The 21,143-nt window shown below is 43.9% G+C and overlaps 1 protein-coding gene across 1 annotated transcript; it reads right to left on the bottom strand.

Moving 5' to 3' along the window:
* Positions 1-341: 341 nt before the first annotated feature.
* Positions 342-19,993, bottom strand: tph2 (tryptophan hydroxylase 2 (tryptophan 5-monooxygenase)). The gene is made up of 11 exons (XM_028449311.1): positions 19,741-19,993; positions 15,826-15,945; positions 15,446-15,629; positions 10,828-10,928; positions 10,697-10,764; positions 9,702-9,898; positions 9,492-9,627; positions 8,579-8,705; positions 3,899-3,994; positions 3,688-3,821; positions 342-547 (listed from the first exon to the last, which is right to left on the bottom strand). Exons 1-11 carry the CDS (start codon positions 19,882-19,884, stop codon positions 373-375), a joined length of 1,482 nt encoding a protein of 493 aa, XP_028305112.1. The 5' UTR covers positions 19,885-19,993; the 3' UTR covers positions 342-372.
* Positions 19,994-21,143: the final 1,150 nt, after the last annotated feature.

Genomic DNA, 21,143 nt, shown 5'->3' with positions numbered 1-21,143 from the left:
GTGTGCCTCAAAGCCAGTGAGTGTGTGTGTGGACATTGGGTTAGGATTGGGCCTAGCACTCACTGTTGTTTCTGTACACTTTGGATGTTTTGTTTGCTTCTTTTGTTTTTTTGGTGGTGTTGTTTGGGTTCATTTAGTTTTTCAGTCTTTTTTGTGTTTTGCATGTTTTGTGTTGTTTTTCAATTGTCCATATGTTCTTCAATGTGTGGGGGATTTCTCAGAGGAAATGCTGGAAGGCTGCAAAAACACAGCAAGTTGCTCCTGCTCGACAACAATCAGACAGAGTTTAATGCTGCTGGGTTACACATACAGTTACATTTAAACAACACAAACACAGTCAACATGCCCTGTTGGAGGCTCCACCCACACAGCTCAGATCCCCATGTAGGTGTTCATTTTCCCCAGTGCATCACACACCGTGGTCAGGTCAGCACGCAGCTCCTGGACCACCTGCTCCAGGCCCCGGGTGTCCTTCAGCAGGTCCACGCTCTGAGTGTACGGGTTGTAGTACACAGAGAACGGACGACGGATGCTCTTAGCAAAGTCCCTGAGAGACAGACAGGAGGACATTTGTAAACGGCTGAGGACAGGAGGGACCTCAGTGAGGAAACCTTCACCTCCATCTACCTCTCCACACTAACCCTGCCTTTGCTCGTCCTGGGGCTTTGAGAGGCGTGGTTGTTTACTGAAGGCCCAAACTTTTTTTTATAATTTTGAGGAACTAGCATGTCCACCACATAGGATGCATAGCAAATTGTTTTGGATATTCTGACAGAGTAGGTGGAGCTGTATTAGTATACCCAATTCCAGTTTCCTATGAACTGTAATGTCTGAGATATTTGAAGCTCACTAAATTGTCCCTATCTCTAAAAAGTATTCATCCGATCAAACTAAAAATGTACCTATTGAATTTTTAAGGAACAACTGGTAAAAACCTATTATGTAATATTTTGAGACTGAAGTGCGTGGGATGTCCTGAAATTTTGTTGAAATGACCAATGTACAATTTTTTTGTGCCAGCGCACACGTGCACGCTACACAGACAGGCGTGCCACTAGCTACCAGTAATAGATCTGAATGCCTTCTGCTTCAGTCATGCTTGTTTTGACTGTGATTGTTGCGTCTCTGTTGTTCTCTGAGGCATTTCATGACTGTCCAGCCATGACTCTTGTTTGTGCTCCACAATAATGCATGCAGTGAAAAACTATTTATCTCCTCTTTCGATGCAACACATCAGGAAGCTGACTCTCTATGTGTAGCTGTAATGTTTCTTGGTAAATGAGAGCATCTTGACAACTTAGAAGAAAGTGTGTAGACATACTAGAACGAAGGAACTGGGCTGTCAGATTGGTCAAAATAGTGGAAATGTTGCCAGGATTAGACACAATTGCGCAGCCACACAGAATTTGCGGGGATTTACTGAATTTGCATCAATAATTATGAAAGCAATATCGCAAATTCCTGGAGGAACTGAATAATGTATAGACCAGGGGTGTAAAACGTATGGCCCGCAGGCCGGATCAGGCCCGCAAGATGATTTAGTTTAGCAGAATATAAAAATAAACTGCATTTTTTCAATGAAAGAAAATGCTATTCCAAATGTGTCCATTGGATGTCGCAATAGATGGCAGTTCCTGATCTGTGGTTCACGGCTCACCTAGTATGGGACTCTGATGTTCTATCTCTCTATCCTGTTCTGTTCGTCCTTTTGTCCACGAACCCCAACCCGTCAACGCAGATGGCTGCCACCTCTGAACCTGGTTCTACTGGAGATTACTTCCTGTTAAAAGAGAGTTGTTTCTTCCCACTGTCGCTAAATGCTTGTTCATGTGGATCTTGTTGGGTTTTTCATTTCTTGTTATGAATTTTATATTTTGATAAGCACATTGAGTTGACTTTGTTGTAATTTGCACTATACAAATAAAGTTGAATTGAATAGTAATTTTGTTAAGAAAGCAAACTTTATAATGTGTTATCACTCATATCATGTGTGATGGAGCAGCGCCGTCACTAACTGGGCAGGGGCAGTGCACACACTCACATGCACACACTCACACACCCTGCGTCACACAGGCAGCACACAAACACACGTCACACACATTTCCTCACTCCCCTCTGTATGTCTCATCACATCATTCATTTAGTTCATATCTCTTTTCCCCAACTGTTAACATAGTCAGCCAGGGGTGCACACTTGACTGTTCTATGCTTCACCTGCTGCGCAAACATTCACACATCCTCTCACACACACACCCACACACACACGAACCCTTATCGGTGACATGACGCCTCTGAGCATTTACACCTACATCCTTTGTCGCAGTTTTATGATTTTTTTTTTTTAAAGACTTGTTTTTTTTTATTATTATTAATGTTTTTAAGTATAGAGTTTGCCTCTGTAATATGAAATGAAGCATACAAAGTAGTAAATTAAAAAATAATTATTTTTGTGTAGTTGTATATTAATAATAATGTATGGTTGTCACACCGGGGTGTGCCGTGGCACACTGGTTTTGGTAACCACTGTTCTACGGTACCATAATTGCCCCCAAATGTCGCTGTCAAAAAAGAGAAAAGTGGACGCAGAGTATTTCAAGTGAATGGGAAAGCTGTTTGTTTTGTGTGTTCACAGCATGTTGCAGTGCTGAAAAAATATAACCTACTTCTCCACTTTGAGACTGTTCATGCTGACAAATACAACAAGTTTCAAGGACAACAGAAAAGAGAGAATGTGAATGAGTTGTTGGCGAGTCTAAAGAAACAGCATTCTGTATTTACTCAGAGTCGAGACATCAGTGATGCTGCAGTGAAAGCCAGCTACCTTATTACTCATGAAATTGCAGTGGCTTCAAAACCATTTAGTGAGGATGAATTTGTGAAAACTTATGTTGAAGGCTGCAGAGATTGTATGCCCTGAAAAGCGCCAGGCTTTTGCAAACATCAGCCTTACGAGGAACACAGTTGCAGAGAGGATTTCTGATCTTTCTGCGGATTTGGACAACCAATTGAAGCACAAAATAAAGTCATCCAGGAAGCTCTCTGCCGTGGTTGACATGTAAACAGACACGCCCACAAAGGTGAGCATTTCAGCATCGTCCGCGCAGTGCTCTGTATGTACTGGTGAACGCCCCGCCCCCACGCTCTGTCTTGTGTTTATAAAGCAGCATGCCCTACGTGTGGGGAGGAGGAAGTCAGTGTCCCGTCTATAGACACGCCCACTCATGAATATGCATAAGTAGGCCGCAAATCAGCCTGTTTGTGTAGAGTTGCTCAGAAAGTGACTTTTCACAGGGCTGGGAAAATAAACCTCAAATACTATGTTTTTGGGGTTCTTAGAACAAATGGAGATGGGTGAAAAATAGCTTTAAGTAGCATTGTCAATTATGGCCAAATCAGTATGTGTTTGAAGGTTGGATGTACAAAAAAGGTGTACATACTCTGTAGTGTTATGAGGGGGTATATTTTCAGGTGCAAAAAAAAAATTGTGTGTGCGATTTCCCTGGTTTAATTCTATGGGACATGCGCATGTTGAATTGATAAATAAACTTTGTATCAAAGCAGCGGTTTAGGTAGAATCTGATAAAAAAAACATACATTTGTACAAATTAAAATATTTATTTAGCATTTCTTAGTGCAGGGGTGATTATCGTGCGCGTGTGCATGCGTGTGAGTGTGTGAGAGAGAGACCTCATCTTTTCCTTGGCCTCCTCGAAGCTCTCGGACACAAAGTAAACATCCTGAAAGGTTGTGATTAGACACTCCTGAGTGCACGTCGTTCTTGGTTCGAAGGGCTTCACACACGCTTTATCAGATAGAGCATGCTGGGAAACAGAAGCAGTGTGTCAACAGTGTGTGTGTACATGTGTGTACAGTGTGTACGTGTGTGTGTGTGTGTTACCTTCAGTTCTCCAATGGAGGACAGTAAACCTGCTCCGTACGCCCTCAGTTGTCCATCTTGTTTGCAGAGTCCAAACTCGATGGTGAAAAAATAACACTGAAACACAGACAGTTAGCCTGCTAACCAGAGACTATGGGTACCTTTCACATTTGAACTGAAACAATACAGATACCCGCTACCTATAAATGGGTATTCATACTCAACAGTATGATTTTTCAATTAGTAACAGGTAGTTTACCTGGTGCTTACTTAGATTAAAAATATTCCCTCCGCTAGTGTCACAAATATTGCAGCTGCATTTTGAGAAGTGGAGCAGAACTTTGGAGCACGCTTTCTATCAGCCATGCTTGCTGAACCTGAAACGACTAACGTTATTACGCTCTTGTGGGTGCAATGCTGCATTTATCAGCGGCATGGAAAATCACCTACTCTTTTACTTCCTCTAGGGTTTGCCACCTTTAAGAAAAGAAAATAAGGAACACCCACAGGACCATGAACACAATCCTTAAAAATAGAAACATTTTGACTTAGAACAGTGTTTCCCAAACTTAATTGTCCCATGTACCCCTTAACTCATGTTATACATTATTTATTTGTGTCTGCAAGCTGTCTAAACTCTTTCCTGTGTCTTGTCCAACATTAACCTTGAATTTAGGCCTTTTTATTAATTTTTTTCTAATGTTTTGCTAATTTTAACATTTGAATTTCACCTTTTGGTGTATTTTAAAGAGTTGTACCACAAATTATTATTGATGGATGAGAAAAATATGTGTGCATTTAAAAAAAAAAATCTTTGATGTTAAAAAATAAACTCAAATGTTTGTGTGTACCTTCTGAATGCTGTTCAAGTACCCCAAGGGGTACATGTACCCCAGTTTGGGAACCACCTCAACATACAGAAATATCTGCAAGCATTTTTAACCTAGGGAATATATATATATATGACATATATGTAATAAAATGCTCATGTATTTATTTGTTTAATGTTAACCTATGAGTATGATTTTTTTGGTAAAAGCCCATCCATAATATGCCCATTTATATTGCCTAATACTTTTGTAATAATAAATAAATGATCTTTCATTAGACTTTAAATCCTCCACATCCTAAACATTGAATTAAATCCTAATAGTCTATTAAATCAATCCAATCATGATGTGTCTTACTGTATTGGCCTCAGGAGATGATGGATATATGAATAAGAATAACTTATCAGATTGTTCATATCTACGGGGTCCTTCCCATGAGGCTGTTTGATGTCAGACAGTCCACCGTGTGACACTGAAAACTCTCTAAAGTTGGACATTTTTAGGGTTTGAGCAGCGCCGGTGTGTCGTCTCTCTCTCTCCAACAGTTCTTGAAAGCACCACACACACAGCTAGGTACACAGAACACACCACACAGAGAGCGGAGGTCCTACGTAGATTCCGCCATGATGATGTTGCCGGCCTTGGCATTTCCTGCATTTTATTTTTTCCATTAATCTCAGATTTAGTCATTTTTGTGTGTGAGTGATGGTCTGACGGACATGACTTATGTAAATATGGAACAAACAGCGTTCCGTTTTGGCTAAGTATGGGACACAACATTCAATGGTCAACCCTAACTCCCTCACCAGTGTCTCAACAGCTAACAGCATGCTAACCAGTGGCGTCGCAGATCATGCTAACAGCATACTAAACAGTGACTCAGCAGCTAATGCTATCAAGGCACCAGTGACGTGCCGTCAGGGTAGGCAAGGTAGGCAGTGCCTACCCAAGGGTGAATTGTTATTTTGATTATTTGTTTTAATTATAATATAAATATAAATTATTTATTTTTCCATTTCCAATAGACTACAGTACCTATAAGTTTGAAAGTGTCCGCATTTTGTGCGTTTCATAGCCCGAATTACTAAACAACGCTATTTCCTGGAACAGCTGCACAGTCTTTTTTTAATTTTTTTTTTCACATTGTTAGGCAGAGGGAGACCACGCCCCCTCCCAAAAGCACATTGCTCCTCTGCCTCCGTTCCCATTGCGTATTTTTACGTGTTTGCGCATGCGCATTCAGGTCCCCAAGATGACAACCATTTACGTCCAAAGACAGCGTAGAGAGCTGTCTTTGGACGTAACCGCGCTATGCTAAATGCTATACGTAAGTTCACAGTACATTAGTGAATAGATGCCACATGACCGCTGCTGCTACGTTCTCGAGCTAGTGGGCGGGATATCACTACAGTAAGGATGACAGCGCAAAAGATGATAGAGAAACTTTTTTTTGAGGAAAAACTACAGCTTTTAAAAGATGGGAGACCAACACCTGAGTTACCAGAGCTTCAGCAAAGGTAAGGTCAGAAAATGTTTCATACTTTCTACAGTGAATGGTACAAAAGGAAGGATTGGCTTTGTGGATGCTCCTTCACTGAGGCTGTTCTGAGTTGTTGTCATTTTCTCTGTGTTTCCAACACAAACAATGCATGCGCTGCCGTGTCATGAGATATATCTTGTTGGGAGAGTATGGAGGCTATATTAAATAATTGTTTATGTTTCTTTAATGGTGTTTATGATGTTGATTTTGTTAGATGACTAAATGCTTGTTCATGTGGATCTTGTTGGGTTTTTTTCTTTCTTATTATGAATTTTATATTTTGATAAGCGCATTGAGATGACTTTGTTGGAAATTGCTTTATACAAATAAAATTGATTTGAATTGAATTAACACTTGACATCAGAAACATATGAAATTGTCATTGGTGGTCTCGATTTGCAACGTGCCTACCCAACCCTAGTGGTCACGGCACGTCACACGCCACACTTGACATTTCTCACGTTTATATTTCCCCATTCAGTACTCTTTTTTTTTCTCATGATAATGGACTTTGGACCTCACGGCTTGCCATGGCTCGAGTAACTCTGATTGACTGACCGAGATAACCAGTCCCAGACCAATCCATGTTTCCTTGTGCCTAAATCTAACCAACCATAGCAGGCATCACAAAATAATAAACCAATCAGAAGCAACGTAAGGCAGGTCTAACGACACCTCACATAACACGCACATGCTTTCAGAAAGAAAGTGTGTCTCGAAGACAGACGCTGTCTGAGATGGTATGTAACTACCCAAATTTGTTCACTGTTTATATTGCTGTGTGTGTGTGTGTGTGTGTTTGTGTGTGTGTGCTATAGTGTTAGTTTACCCGTCTAAAAAACTAACATTTTGTGTGCGTGTCTCGCTCTCACTCGTGTGTATAAGGGTGTGCGATCTGACGATATTAGATCGTTAAGGAGTAAAACATGAGATTGTAGAACCGTCTGTAGTTCACATTTATATATATATATATATATATATATATATAGGAAGAGAAACTTTTGAAATTCTGCCTGACCCTAATAATATGTAAATATGTCTTTATCTCTTGATGGGCTAATGTATTGATTCTGACAATCACATGTCTTTTGTAATCCAGTTGAAATAGGAAAGCATATTTTGTTTTTTGTATATTTTTGCGTGTTTTATATGCATGTTTTGTTTGATGTGATTTGCTATGTTTTCCAGTTGTGTGTGTATATTCTGAGTTACGCCTCCCTAGTTGTTACCATGGTGACCCCGTGCACACGACCGTCTGCAGCCATCGCTCACTCTGTAATCAACACACCTGTTGTCGGTAATTACCACACCTGCTCTCCGGTGTGCGGGTCCGGGTGGGTGGCACAGGCGAGGAGGACACTTGCCTTTCAGCACATAATACAAAAAAGCAGCCGGGCGCCGTGCGCTACGACGGGAGATCGCCGCTGGACGAGAGGGGAACAGAGCCCTGCCCTCTGTGTATGCGCTGTGCACTACGATGGGAGATTGCGCTGGACGAGAGGGGAACGGAGCGCAAGTTCTGGAGAAGCGGGGAGCACAGTGAGCCAGATCAAGCAGAGGGAGAGCGAGGAGCTAACAAGTGACTCAGCGGGGAATGCTAACCAGTATCTCAGCAAGGAATGGTACTGGGGTGCTAACCAGTGACTAAGCAGCTAATGCTAGCATAACTTTAATCAGTGACCTAGCAGGGAATGCTAATAGAATTCTTACCAGTGACTCAGCAAGGAATGCTAACAGAACGCTAACCAGTGACTCAGCAGGGAATGCAAACAGAGCGCTAACCAGTGACTCAGCAGCGAATGCTAAAAGCATGATTGACACTTAACCAGTGACTAAGCAGCTAATGCTAGCATAACTCTAATCAGTGACCTAGCAGGGAATGCTAATAGAATTCTTACCAGTGACTCAGCAAGGAATGCTAACAGAACGCTAACCAGTGACTCAGCAGGGAATGCAAACAGAGCGCTAACCAGTGACTCAGCAGCGAATGCTAAAAGCATGATTGACACTTAACCAGTGACTAAGCAGCTAATGCTAGCATAACTCTAATCAGTGACCTAGCAGGGAATGCTAATAGAATTCTTACCAGTGACTCAGCAAGGAATGCTAACAGAACGCTAACCAGTGACTCAGCAGGGAATGCAAACAGAGCGCTAACCAGTGACTCAGCAGCGAATGCTAAAAGCATGATTGACAGGGACGATTCGTCCTATTGTTCTTGTCTCATTTTCTATGAGTACAAATAAAAAAAGTTCAAATAAGAACTTAATGTTGTGGATTTTCTTGAGTTGTTGTTGCATTATTGTGTTTTAGTTGGCTGTCGTGTCTCACTGTAGCCAGTTTCTGGACGTCCTCATCTGTTGCTCCCAGTGAAGCCAGTCCAATCTCCTGAGAGAACTGTGCGAACTTCGGGTCGGCCAGGAGAGGTACGTGTCCTAGCAACTCGTGACATGTGTCCCTGAGAATAGACAGAAATAGAGTGAGAGACAGACAGGGACAGACACCAGGGGTTTTTACTGGATATGTTTCCGCTGCGCCACGGCACCGATCTGGTTTTGCCCACGCTGTCCACCGTCCGGTAATCCTCACTGGCTGCGTTTTGAGTGCGCCACGGTGCACTCCGGTTGGATGACTGTGATGTCACGAGACAGAGGAGTTGTCACGATATTTATATAATCGCATGAGAGGTATGTGTTATAAACACAACAATAAACAGATAAACAGGTCAGTGTTCCTAAGGAGTACAAGAAGGTTGGGCTCTCATTTGTCATAGCCACATTTTTTAGCAACAGCCAACAGAGAAGAGATAAACTGCACCATTAAAACATGAACTAAATCAAAGTAGCTGCAGTTTACAGTGCAGTTACAGTATGAGAGGAAACAATATAGTGAATGTGATTTAGTTTTTACACGTTATGATGTTTTGGTGATGTAGTTTCTTGAAATATAATCTGAAGTGTTTTATTTTGAAAAGTAACCGGATATTTTATTGCAGAGTACGTGCTTAATTTCCTATTTAGCTTCATTTGCTCTGTGCTGATTGATGCGTCGTGCTCTGCCAGAAATAGAAGCCCTGCGTATATCTGGCGGAGGGCACCGGACTACTGCAGCTGGGAAGGAGCAGACACGCACAGCAGCGGACCCAGTGGAAATTAACACATAGTCTAAAGAGGAAACCTAACAGCTCCGGTGGCGCGGCGGAGAGGTAACACAGCGGAGCGCGTTAATTGGGGGACAGACTCACGGTTCAGGCGTGTACAGCGGGTCTGTGCTGTGTCGGATGTATTGGGTACAGTTAAAGACTCTGAATGCCAAACCAGCCAGAAAGTCTCTGGGAGACAAATACCCAGCAACAGGACGGACCGAGAACCCAGACCGTTCTACAGAGACAGGAGAGACTGATCGTCATCATCATGTTCATTATCATCGTCATCATCATCTTCCACCCCCTCACCTCTGAGGAACATTGAGACGTCCTCCAGCTGAGGAACATTGTCCTCTGTGTATCCACAGTGCTTGGTGAGCAGGGGGAGGTTCCTCAGGTACTCTCTGCAGGCGTGGCTTGGGTACAGTTTGCTCAGCTCTCTGAAGACAACGCCCCACGTCTTCACCTCTTCGGGGGTGTACTCAATACGAGGGATGGGCTGCCCGCTGGGGAGGAGACAGCTCGTAAAACAAATGAATTTCTAGATTTCAAACTATATAATAATAGTTGTTTTAATTATATCAATAATATTAATAATTCTAATGATAATCATTATTGTTATTTGTGTTATTAGGCCTGAGCACCATGAGCTGGTGAAGGGCCTCTTGCTCTCATAATGGCCACACTACGAGGGAAGGGGCGGAGCCTATGCAAACACCACATGCCCGTCAGTGACTAGGGACTCTTGTCATGTCGTAGGCAAGCCCCCGCGCTTTCCGAAAATGTATAGTTCATGGTAGTCAAAAAAGGGGAAACTTTGTTATTGTACTCAAAATCACTGGCGATCATCTAGAGAAGTGGGACATCAAAAGTACATTTCTGTCTAAACAAATCAATAATAATGCATTGATAGTATAAAATTCACTGTTATATTATGTCTTTGTATGAACTTGAGGCAGCGCATCGAAGGCAGCGCAGCAAAGGCGGCGCGGCGAAGACGGCGCAGATTGATCAAGGCGGTGCAATTTGGTGAATGCAGCGCGGCAAAGGGCCGTTTATTGCCACTTGCGGCTATATTTTTTATTATTATTGATACTGTTATTTGTTATTTTTACATTTGGTGTAAGTTTAAGGTTGTGGGGCATGGCTTTAAACTGTATAAGGAAAGATAATGTAATAGCACAGTAAATAACAACATGTATTGCCTCTGTGATAATAATTAGAATAATACTAATAGTAATAACAATGTTCTTAATGCTGTCTTTTTTAAATTAAGCATTACTATAAATACATGAAAAACTCACAATTTATAGTTCATCGCCACTTCTACGAAAAACTTCCTCCTCTGACGGTAAACCTCATCTTTAAAGCCCTGAAAAAACCAAACGTTAGCCAAAATCACAGCGGCGTGCTAACGTTAGCATTAGCCTCTTACAGGATGGTCAGCGTCCAGCTCTGAGCCGTACATCAGCACACGGTGAGAACACTGATCCAGCTCTGAGATCTTCATCGGAAACCAGGGTACATCCTCCTCATCTGAGATAGCATAACATCATAACATCATAACATCATAACATCACACTAACATCACACTACAAACTGCAATAGGTGAATGTACCCAATGGCCCGACTCCGGCTCATAGCGCTTAGGCCGCCTCCTTGTGCGGCCCGACAGCAACGGCTGGTGAAGCAAAAGTGGGGACCGAGATGCGGAGGGCGAGAAGGGCGGGCTGACGGCCACAGGAACATGGTCACCACCACGCGGTGGCGAGGGGGCATCCGCCACAGATTCACAAGGCCCTTCCACCTGTGGGACGACCTCACATGGGACCATAGGATCCAGGTGGGCAGGTTGGGGCCCCGGTCCCAAAGACACTGGTGGCAGTAACACTGCAGCGGGACGCAGACTGGCGCTGGGCGAAGCCGGCGTGAAAGCAGGGAGGAATCGCCGATTGCGCAAGGTCAGGCATCCCAACCCGTCGACCCTGACATGATACTGATCATGATCCAACGACTCCACAAGCACCCCCGACCTGTCCCATTTGTGGGGGCTTGGGCCCTGTTGATTCTGAAGGCGCCAATGGGCGAAGTGGCCTTAAGTGGGCACGCAGGGACTCTGTAGTACGGGCCATACGAGTCCGGAGGGCATCCTTCTTAGCCACCCATGCTTGGCGTCAGAGCAGCCAGATATGCGGGTTTGAAAACTTCTCCAGTCTATTAACAAAAGCAAGCGAATCCCGAAGCGGGCGACCAAAGATGATCTGAGCTGGCATGAGGTTGTAGTCAGGGTCCGGTGTGTTACGCAACTGTAACATAGCATGCAGAAAACGGTCATGATCAAGACTACCCACATGCTCAATGAGGTACAGGAGGTGGGCGAGGCATGCTTCTGCCACAGTCTCATGCGAGGAGAGTCCACGAGACGGCTCCAAGTTCTTGTGCATCCTCCCTGATGGAGGCCATAAATGCCGACTCCACATCATCGAGAACACTCATTGACCCCAGGGAAGGGCCGTCAGGAGAGGTCGAGGGGAAGTATGTCTTGCGACTGCATCAGCTGTGTGATTACACTTGCTGGGCAGATGCACAATGTCAAAGCGCCATGGGAGAGTTCGCTGCTCAAGTCTGAACAGAAGAGAGTTTGTTATCTCATCCAGCGTTCGGTCGCCAAAGTTTTTCACTAGAGGCCAGTGATCAGTGACAACGGTGAGGCTGTCACATCCCTGCGTGAGTTTGCTCAAGACCCCAGGTGACGGCCAGATCCTCCCCTTCAATGGCTTCATAGCGTTGCTCCTTCAAAGACAGGAAATGTGAGTTGGCAAGGGTAATCCTCCATCCCCCAAGGCAGCAGTCCGGGATAACGGATGGGCAACTGCAGTGTTGTTGAAGCAGGAAGTAACCAATGCCACACTTGGACCAGTCAGGGCGAAGGCAGGTGCGTTTTTGCTTGTCGAAAATCTCAACATCCTCTCGGATGGCCTCAACAATGGCCTTTCTGGAATCCTGGAATGCCTCCTCCAGCTGGGAGACCACGAGAACTTACAACAAGGGCTGAGAAACAGCTTAAAGGGTGCCATTGTGTCGCGCAACTGCGCATAGTTGCCCACCTGGTTCACAAGCCCAAACCAGCTCCTGATGTCCGTCGTGGAGTCACGGGTGGAGAAATCTTGTATAGTGTCCAAGTACTTGGGAAGCGGCTCGATAGTGGCGTCCGAGACTCTGAAACCAACGAAATTGACAGTCCTCTCTGCAAACTGGAGTTTGTCTGGGTTCAACACACACCGAGTGAGAAAGTCAGTGGTTCTCCACCAGTGCTGTTCCAGGTCAGCGTCATAGTGAATAGTGTCATCAACACAGTGTTCTTTACGCTCATAGTCTGAAAGGATGGCATCAAAACAGAGGTTGTAGCCATCCCCCGACGAAAGGAAACCTTGAGGTGCCCTGGTATAGCACCAGTGTCCGAAAGGCGTGATAAAGGTGTCAGGTGACAATCGGACTTGCGCAGGGGCACACTATGGTACCCGTTCCAGGCATCAGTGACAGTCTTCCAAGTGTCTTTGGGGATACGGCATGCGAGTTGTAATGGGGACTCAGTGGCGAAAGTCTCACGCTGGCAGAACTTGTTGAGAGGCGAAAGGTCTACTGTCTTGCGGCGGGAACCATCATGTTTCCAGGTGACTACCATACGATGGCACCACGTCACAGGTTCACACGTTCAATGACATAGAGGGCCTCGTCCCAGAGGAGATCATCATAGACCCTCTGCTGCCAGTGTAGGGGCACGGTGGCTGCGGTGTGGCATGCTTTGGGTGGGGCTGTTGGGTCCACGTGTATCTCGACAGGCGGCCCCTCCTTACATGGCAACGCTCGATGGGGGTAGGTGTTAAATGTAGATAAGGCGTATCTCTTGAGCAGCCAACCTGTCATCCGGCCATTATTTTCCGGCATGCAAGGGAACGGCAGTTCCTTGGGCTGTGCTGGTGGGGCTGTACTCTGGGGGCACGAGCACTGGGCAGGATGAGTACTATCCGGGTCCTTGCAGCTTGACAGACAAGGGCCCAGGTGGCATGCCAAGAGTGACAGGGCTTTGTCCGTCTATGGACAGAAAGTTCACAGGCAGGAGGCCAAAGTTGAGCAGTGACTCGTAGGAGAGGTACATGGCGTGAACAGAGCTGCTCACATACACCATGGATCGGCAGGATGTCACTACACCGCTGCTGGGGACCATCGAGAGCCTGGCAAAAAATGCCCCTTCAATGGCTATAGGGGAACGGTTTGTGGCTGACAGGCTCAGGCTGATGGGGCGTAGATTGTCACGTGAGAAACCACAGGCCAGGAACTCCTCCGGTGACCAAAGGTCCGACTGCACACCGGTGTCAGCGATGGCGGATACTGTCACCTGAATGTCCGAGCCCCGGTCACTGGTGCTGCCTCTAATGCCCACCGTACTGTCAATTGAGATAGTGATGGGTACTCGGGGTGGTCTCTTAGTCTCGTACGTTTCCACTTACCTTTAGAGAAAATATGGTGCTCGAGCCTAATGGTTGTAGGATCATTGACACCACCGTGAGTCATCGGGAGATGACGTTGGCTGCGGTTCATGTAACGCTGGACAGCGCGGGCACCAGACTGGATTGAGGAAATCTGGGATTTGGGCTCTGATTCCACAGCGGTTGTAGACCAGCAGATGGCGGCTGCTCCCGCCTCTTACAATGGCGGACCCTATAGCAGTCAATGCACACCCTGTGAGGTTTAGTATTCCGTCCACGAGGCCCCAGTGTGAAGACCTTAAAGGCGCTCTTACAGTCTGGGCATGAGGCCTGCCTCGCCTTGTCTGCTGGGGTTGGGGTAGGTGCTGGGTTTGATGTAGTGCTCTTAGAGAGCGTTGGAATGATGACATGGCTGATAAGGTCGACACTGGGAGAGCATTACATGCCATTTCTTTGTTCTCAACAAGCGCAATCACATCATTCACGGGTTTGTTTATCACATCAGGTATGCCAAGTGTCTCACGGCGTATATCGGAGTCATAAATCCCGGTGATAGGAACGTCAGGAATAATGTGGCCGGTATAGTCCACGTCCCTACCACACCCACATACTGCATTATAGGCACATGTCTCTGCTTTACCTTGTACTCTGGCAGTGAAAGCACGGAATGTCTCATCATGTTCCTGGTGTAACTGGAGCAACTCGGTTCGCAGGACAGATGTAGCCACAGGAATGATGGCTAGTGACCGCATGGCAGCAATGAGTTCAGGCAGTGGTCTGGAAGCAGCATTGGGGTTAGCTTTCAACAGGCTGTTCCCGAGTTCAGGCCCAGCGCACTGGAGTAGTTGGAAAGCGGCCTGTGTGTCGCCTATGCCTGAACCAGCACGAAAAACATCTCAGCGGTGAGTGAACACGTTCCATTCCTCCACTGATATGCATATGTCAACTTTAGGGCAATCAAGTGTTGGTCCCTAAGGTAGTGGGGCCCGGGATGGCGCGGCCATGAGAGGTGGGGTCTGATGGGCGAGGCCATGATTCATCAGCAGGGCAATGGCAAGGGCCTCAGACACATCTTCCTTCTCAAAAGCGCAGCCAGGGACAGAGCACTCGACGACATCCATGGCTCATTCATGAAGAAATGCACTCCTCTATGTCAAATGGTTTCTTTAATGACAAAGTTCTTTAATAATGAAAAGTGCAGCTCAGCAGAACCTTATAACTCTTATATAAAGATAAAGCATATCCAAGAACATAGATAACAAATATAAATGAGCAACCTCACATGAAATAAGTGGAACAGCTCACAAACACGTCTTAGCAGGAGGGAAGCAGCAGAAAACATGGATGCCTCCTGACTAACTCAGACACAACAAAGCACAGGCCCACAGGGGCCTCTAGTGGCCGGTGGTAAACCCTTTTATTCACAACATTGTAATAATATCACCATAACATCACACATAGCAACATCAGCATAACATCATAACATAACAATAATGTTATAAATTAACAATAACTTTACTCAAATGTTACAATAATAATATTATCATGTTTGTCCGTGTGTACCTGTCTCTGCTGTCCACTCCTGTGCATGTGTGTTGGAGGAGATCACATTGACGTGCCCTTGGAGAACCTGCAATAGCTGCAGGAACTCTTCTGAGCTGCAGCTACAATCGGCGTAGATCTCCACCTCGTTGGGAACTCGTTTGGACAGACGGGACTCGATGTGACGCAGATTCACCCGCTGCTCCTGCAAGTTAAATGTTCTCCCTCAGTGTCTGGTTGCTCCAACAAAACAACAAAATGGCTGTATCTGTAGGTCTATGTCAGTATGTGTGTGTCAGTAGGTGTGTGTGTCTGTAGTTGTGTGTCTGCAGATGTGTGTCTGTAGTTGCGTGTCTGTAGGTGTGTGTCTGTAGGTGTGTGTCTGTAGGTGTTTGTCTAACCTGGAACACTTGTAGAGCTTTGATCAAACCTCCGACTTCGTTTTTCAGAGAAAAAACCACAGCTGTGTTTTCCTCTCTTTCAGGTTTCTCACTGATGGGAGCGAAGGACTGACGTCTCGACTGACAGACAAACAAATAAAACAAACAAATATTGATAAACCAATTTAGTGACTTTCAGTCACTGTAAACAGACTTTACACCGACCCACCAGGTGAATTTAACAGTTATGTGTTCAGTAAAGTGATAAAGTTAACATCAGCATTTTTAATCAGTGACGTGCAGTCAGGGTAGGCAAGGTAGGCAGTGCCTACTCAAGGGTGAATTGATATTTTGATTATTTGTTTTAATTATGATATAATTATAAATTATTTATTTTTCAATTTCCGATACAATACCTATAAGTTTGAAAGTGTCAGCATTTTGTGCTTTTCATAACCCAAATCGCTAAACATAGCTATTTCCGAACCACTGTAAGGCAGGAGGAGGCCACACCCCTTCTCAAAGGCACGTGGCTGCTCTGCCTCTGTTCCCATAGCGTGTTTTTTTGCACATGCGCAGTCAGTTCCCCAAGATGACAACAATTTAGGTTGCTCTCTACGCTGCCTTTGGACGTAATCACGCTATGCTAAATGCTATACTTAAGTTCACAGTGCATTAGTGAATTGATATCACGTGACCGCTACGTTCTCTAGCTAGTGGGCGGGATAACACTACAGTCAGGATGACAGCACTAGAAATGATAAAGAAACTTTTTTTTGAGGAAAAACAACAGCTTTTAAAAGATGAGAAACCAACACCTGAGTTACCAGACCTTTAGCAAAGGTAAGGTCAGAAAATCTTTCATATTTTCTACAGTGAATAGTACAAAATGAAAGATTGGCTTTGTGAATGCGCCTCACTGAGGCTGTTCCGAGTTGTTGTCTTTTTTTCAGTGTTTCCAACACAAACAACGCATGTGCTGCCGTGTCATGAGATATATCTTGTTCGGAGAGTATGGAGGCTATATTAAATAATTATTTATGTTTCTTTAATGGTGTTTTACGACGTTGATTTTGCTAGATGGCTAAATACTTGTTCATGTGGATCTCGTTGGGTTTTTTCTTTATTATGAATTTTATGTTTTGATAAGCGTATTGAGATAACTTTGTTGTAAATTGCGCTATACAAATAAAGTTGAATTGAATTATATTAACACTTGCCAGCAGAAACATGAAATTGTCATTGGTGTTGACATTGGTGGTCTCGATTTGAAACACCCTGCCTACCCTCCCCTCGTGCTCACAGCACGTCACTGTCTTTAATCAACCATCAGGGGGCGTTTCAGTGAGATTAAGGGTGTGCTTTGTTTACAGCATTTGTATAGTTGGGTGAGCGTGTAATTGGCCCTTAAGCCTGTCAACCAGCAGTATGATGATAACAAACACACTGCAGAGCCATGCCTCCGGCAAAGAGTAGGGTTGCACATCTCCCTGTGATAAACAATTCAATATGAGATAGGGTTAACCCTGGGTGCAGCCTGGACATCACAGTGCGAGTCCAGCTTTGCGGCCTTCAAAGCCAAGTTGGTCTCAGCCCTGGTGCTTGCCTACGCTGACTTTTCTCGTCCTTTTGTTTTGGAAGTAGACGCTAGTTTTGGTGGTCTCGGGGCAGTGCTTTCGCAAGAGACAGACAAAGGACGTAAACCTGTAGTTTATGCCAGCCATGGTCTATGACCAACTGAGTGTAACATGGATTAGTACAGCTCCATGAAACTCGAGTTTCTGGCACTCAAGTGAGCCGTGACAGAGAAATTCCGTGAATATCTGCTCGGGCAAAAGTGTGTAGTGTTAACAGACAACAACCCACAGAGCTATCTGCAGTCTGCCAAGCTTGGAGCCACGGAGCATAGTTGGATTTATTAATCGCACGTAAACCTTAGACAAGCATATTAATAGTGGAGAGAGCTTCCTGGGCGGAAGTTGGATTCTGAGCTTGCTGTTTTTCTCCTAGACAGGTGAGTTTCTAATTAAACTAATGGCACCTACAAACTGGAGAGTTATTTAAATAGAAAATTTTAAATTATACAATATGCAGAAGTAGGCCTGCGCAACAGAACAATTATATATATCGCGATAGAGGTGTAATAATAATTTCTTTCTTAGTATGGACTTTATATTTTGTTAAGCTCACTGAGACAACTTTGTTATAATTTGCACTACATAAATAAAGTTGAATTGAATTGAATAAATATCAACAGAAAATATGTGCGATAGAATGTTTGATAATTCCACTGAACTCAGAAACAACCCCCGACCTACAGCAGAACCACGAGGCATTCTGGGAGATGTAGGCAGGTGAACGGCTTGAGATGCTCTAAAGTAGCTGTGTACATTAGTTTCATGTTTCACTACCTGAAATGATGATATTTCACGTCAAAGATGTTAGTGTTCTACCTCAGGTGTGCACTGATTTATTATCGACAAAATGTGTTGCTCATTTTGTTTGATTAAGCATTTATTTAATGTCTCTTTGTACAATGAACAGTTTATTTTTTAATAGAGGTTTTTTTCTTTTTCCATAGATTTGTTTACCTCTTTTTAAATGTTAAAGATTAGGTTTAAAATAAAAGTATTTAAATTTGACCTTTTTTCTTCTGATCCTTATTTTCAATATAGGTTAAAAAAAGCAAATCAACAGTTATCAATATCAACTGATATGAAACACTTATGAAACACATATTTTTCAGACATACTGTATCACCCAGTCCTGTGCAGAAGTCATGTAGGGTATAAATATGGAAGTGTAGCTCCACCATTCATATATTTGACTTTTATGGAAGTCAGATGTTGTACATAGTTTGATGTAATGCTAAAATAGCCAAATGACCCATGGCTGGGGCTTATTACGATGACTCCATAGTCATGCACGTTCACGAGGACGCCACTGGATTGGAAACAGGGAGGGCACGAGTAGGCGTTGTTGTTTCCCTTCCAGTCTCACAAATTCTACAATCTGCAGCTATAAGCAGCTTTAGAACATTGTGTAAGATATTAGTAGTTAACTGGCTAAGTAAAACGGTTATGATTTGGTGGAAACCTGTTATTCATGCACAACAGTTATCTATTATTACACTGTACATTTCTCCATTTGCGAGATGAATAAGGGATTATATTATCTTATCTTAATTATTTATAGTTTTTTTTATTAATAATCATGGCAGGGGGATAAATTATATTTAATTTTGATGTAGGTCCCACTTTGATTTGTATTGATTTCATGTGATTGAGATTATCACATTGATGTGGCACTGTGTGCATATAAAATGTTTAAAATGTATTATATTCATAATTTATGATAGTATTTTAATTTGCACCTACATGTGACCAAATGTGCATTTGAATATGTAAATTTTTGTAAATAAGATTATGTTTTTTAAAAAATTAAGTAAAACAATTATGTGTAAATAAAGCGAGGCTTAATATTGTTTTATAAGGTGTTGTGAGAGGATCATTCAATAAATGTCAATATCTTAGAAATGTATCAATTTGCATGCTTTGCTTGTATATACTGTACACCAATATTTTCATGCATATTTATTTATTTATTCACATACCATATTTAATCTCTTATGTGAATACAGCAACAGTCACAACGGCACACACACAACAACAACACACTGACACTAACAACACACACAGACAAAGATTAGCAGATGTGTTATCTGATGGAACCGCTGGAGACAAATATCCTGTAGGAACACACACACACACACACACACACATCCACACACACACCCATACACACACACATAGAGGAGGAGAATGTCATAGACAACACAAAGTGGTCCTGTTTTGGTGTTAGTGGTAAAAACTGACCTGAGGGATCAACACACACACACACAACTATGAATGAAGGTTGGGAGTTGCAGGTGCTCACCATCTGCCCCCCCGTGTGTCTCTGCTGTTGGAACATGGCTGAGTCCAGAGACATTCCCCTCCTGGAGCAGAACCTGTTGGAGAACATCATCATGGCTGGCTGCATCCGAGGAACCGGTTCCTTCACCACGTGCGCCGACGCCATAGGGAACCAGTGAGTGTAGGAGTACCAGGACTCCAGCCTGCTGCGGGACCAGGACCAGGATAACCAGGAGGAGGTCTAGGAGAACCAGGAGGAGCAGTAGTTCTGTGTGTTTGTGAGGACCTTCTTATAAAGCTGAGGGCTTCTCCCACTTTACCTTCACTGTGGTTATAGGCCACGCCCATCATGGTGACATCATCAACTGTGAGTACACACATACACACTGTGTCGACAGGTTATAGACATCTGTCAGGCCCACGTGCACATCCCTACATGCACGCTCCTGCCTTGTTTCTGATAAGCAGAATAATTTCCTGCGAGAAAGGAAATGAAGGGCAGGTGAGACGGGGCTGCTTTGTGCTGCGTTATGAGCTGATGATGAAGATACCTGCTCCGAGAGACAACAAACAGGAGGAGGAAGGGTGAGGAAGAAGAGGGTGAGTGAGGGCGAAGAGCACACGTCCATCACTGCGATCAAAGACACTGACATTTACAGACTTCGGCATTCTGCAATTCATTCAACTCAAGTAAACTACTTATCATCATCACCATCATAATGACTAATACCATCATATTCATCATCACCATCATCATCTTCAATCAATCAATCAAGCTTTATTGATGAAGTATTTTTTATTCAAAATGCTTTACAATACATATAAAGTAAAAATTAGAATGTCACCAATGACAGAAACAGAAAGATGTTTCATTTCCAAACGAAGCCTGGAGCTATTAGGAGCACCGTGAACGCAACCACTCTTGGAGCGGATTAAACAGAGGAAGTATCAGCGCACGGCGTTGTTAGTGGTCAGGAATAACTGGCAAAACAGGGCTTTAAAACCACCAGAAGAATGGAAACTTGTTGCTGCTTCATTGTTGAATGTTGTGAAGGAACAAACAGAGAGGACAGAGGTTTCTGTTCACTCTTAAGCACTGGCTTTAACCCATTGTTGAGAGCTTCTTCTTTGAGTTCCTGTTTTTCTGCCTTGAGAAGTCTATACTAGTAACGCCCCCTTCAAGCGGTTAACCTATGTAACTGCACCAGAGGCTAATTGGAGCAGATCAGAAGTTGCGCTCTGATTGCAAACCGAGCCAAACCAAGGTGATAAAATGATCACCTGTCCTACACCCATTCGGACTGAGTCTGGCACTAAACCGGTGTGAATGCACCCAGGTATCAAATGTAATATCCTATACCAGGGGTCTGCAACCTTTACTCTCATTGGAGCCGTTTTGTCTCATCTCGCCTGGATTAAAGTCCT

Source organism: Gouania willdenowi, chromosome 6 (assembly GCF_900634775.1).
Source record: "Gouania willdenowi chromosome 6, fGouWil2.1, whole genome shotgun sequence".
Taxonomy (NCBI): Eukaryota; Metazoa; Chordata; class Actinopteri; order Blenniiformes; family Gobiesocidae; genus Gouania; species Gouania willdenowi.
Note: the sequence above shows the minus strand (reverse complement) of the source record. Positions and strands in the feature narration are given on the sequence as shown.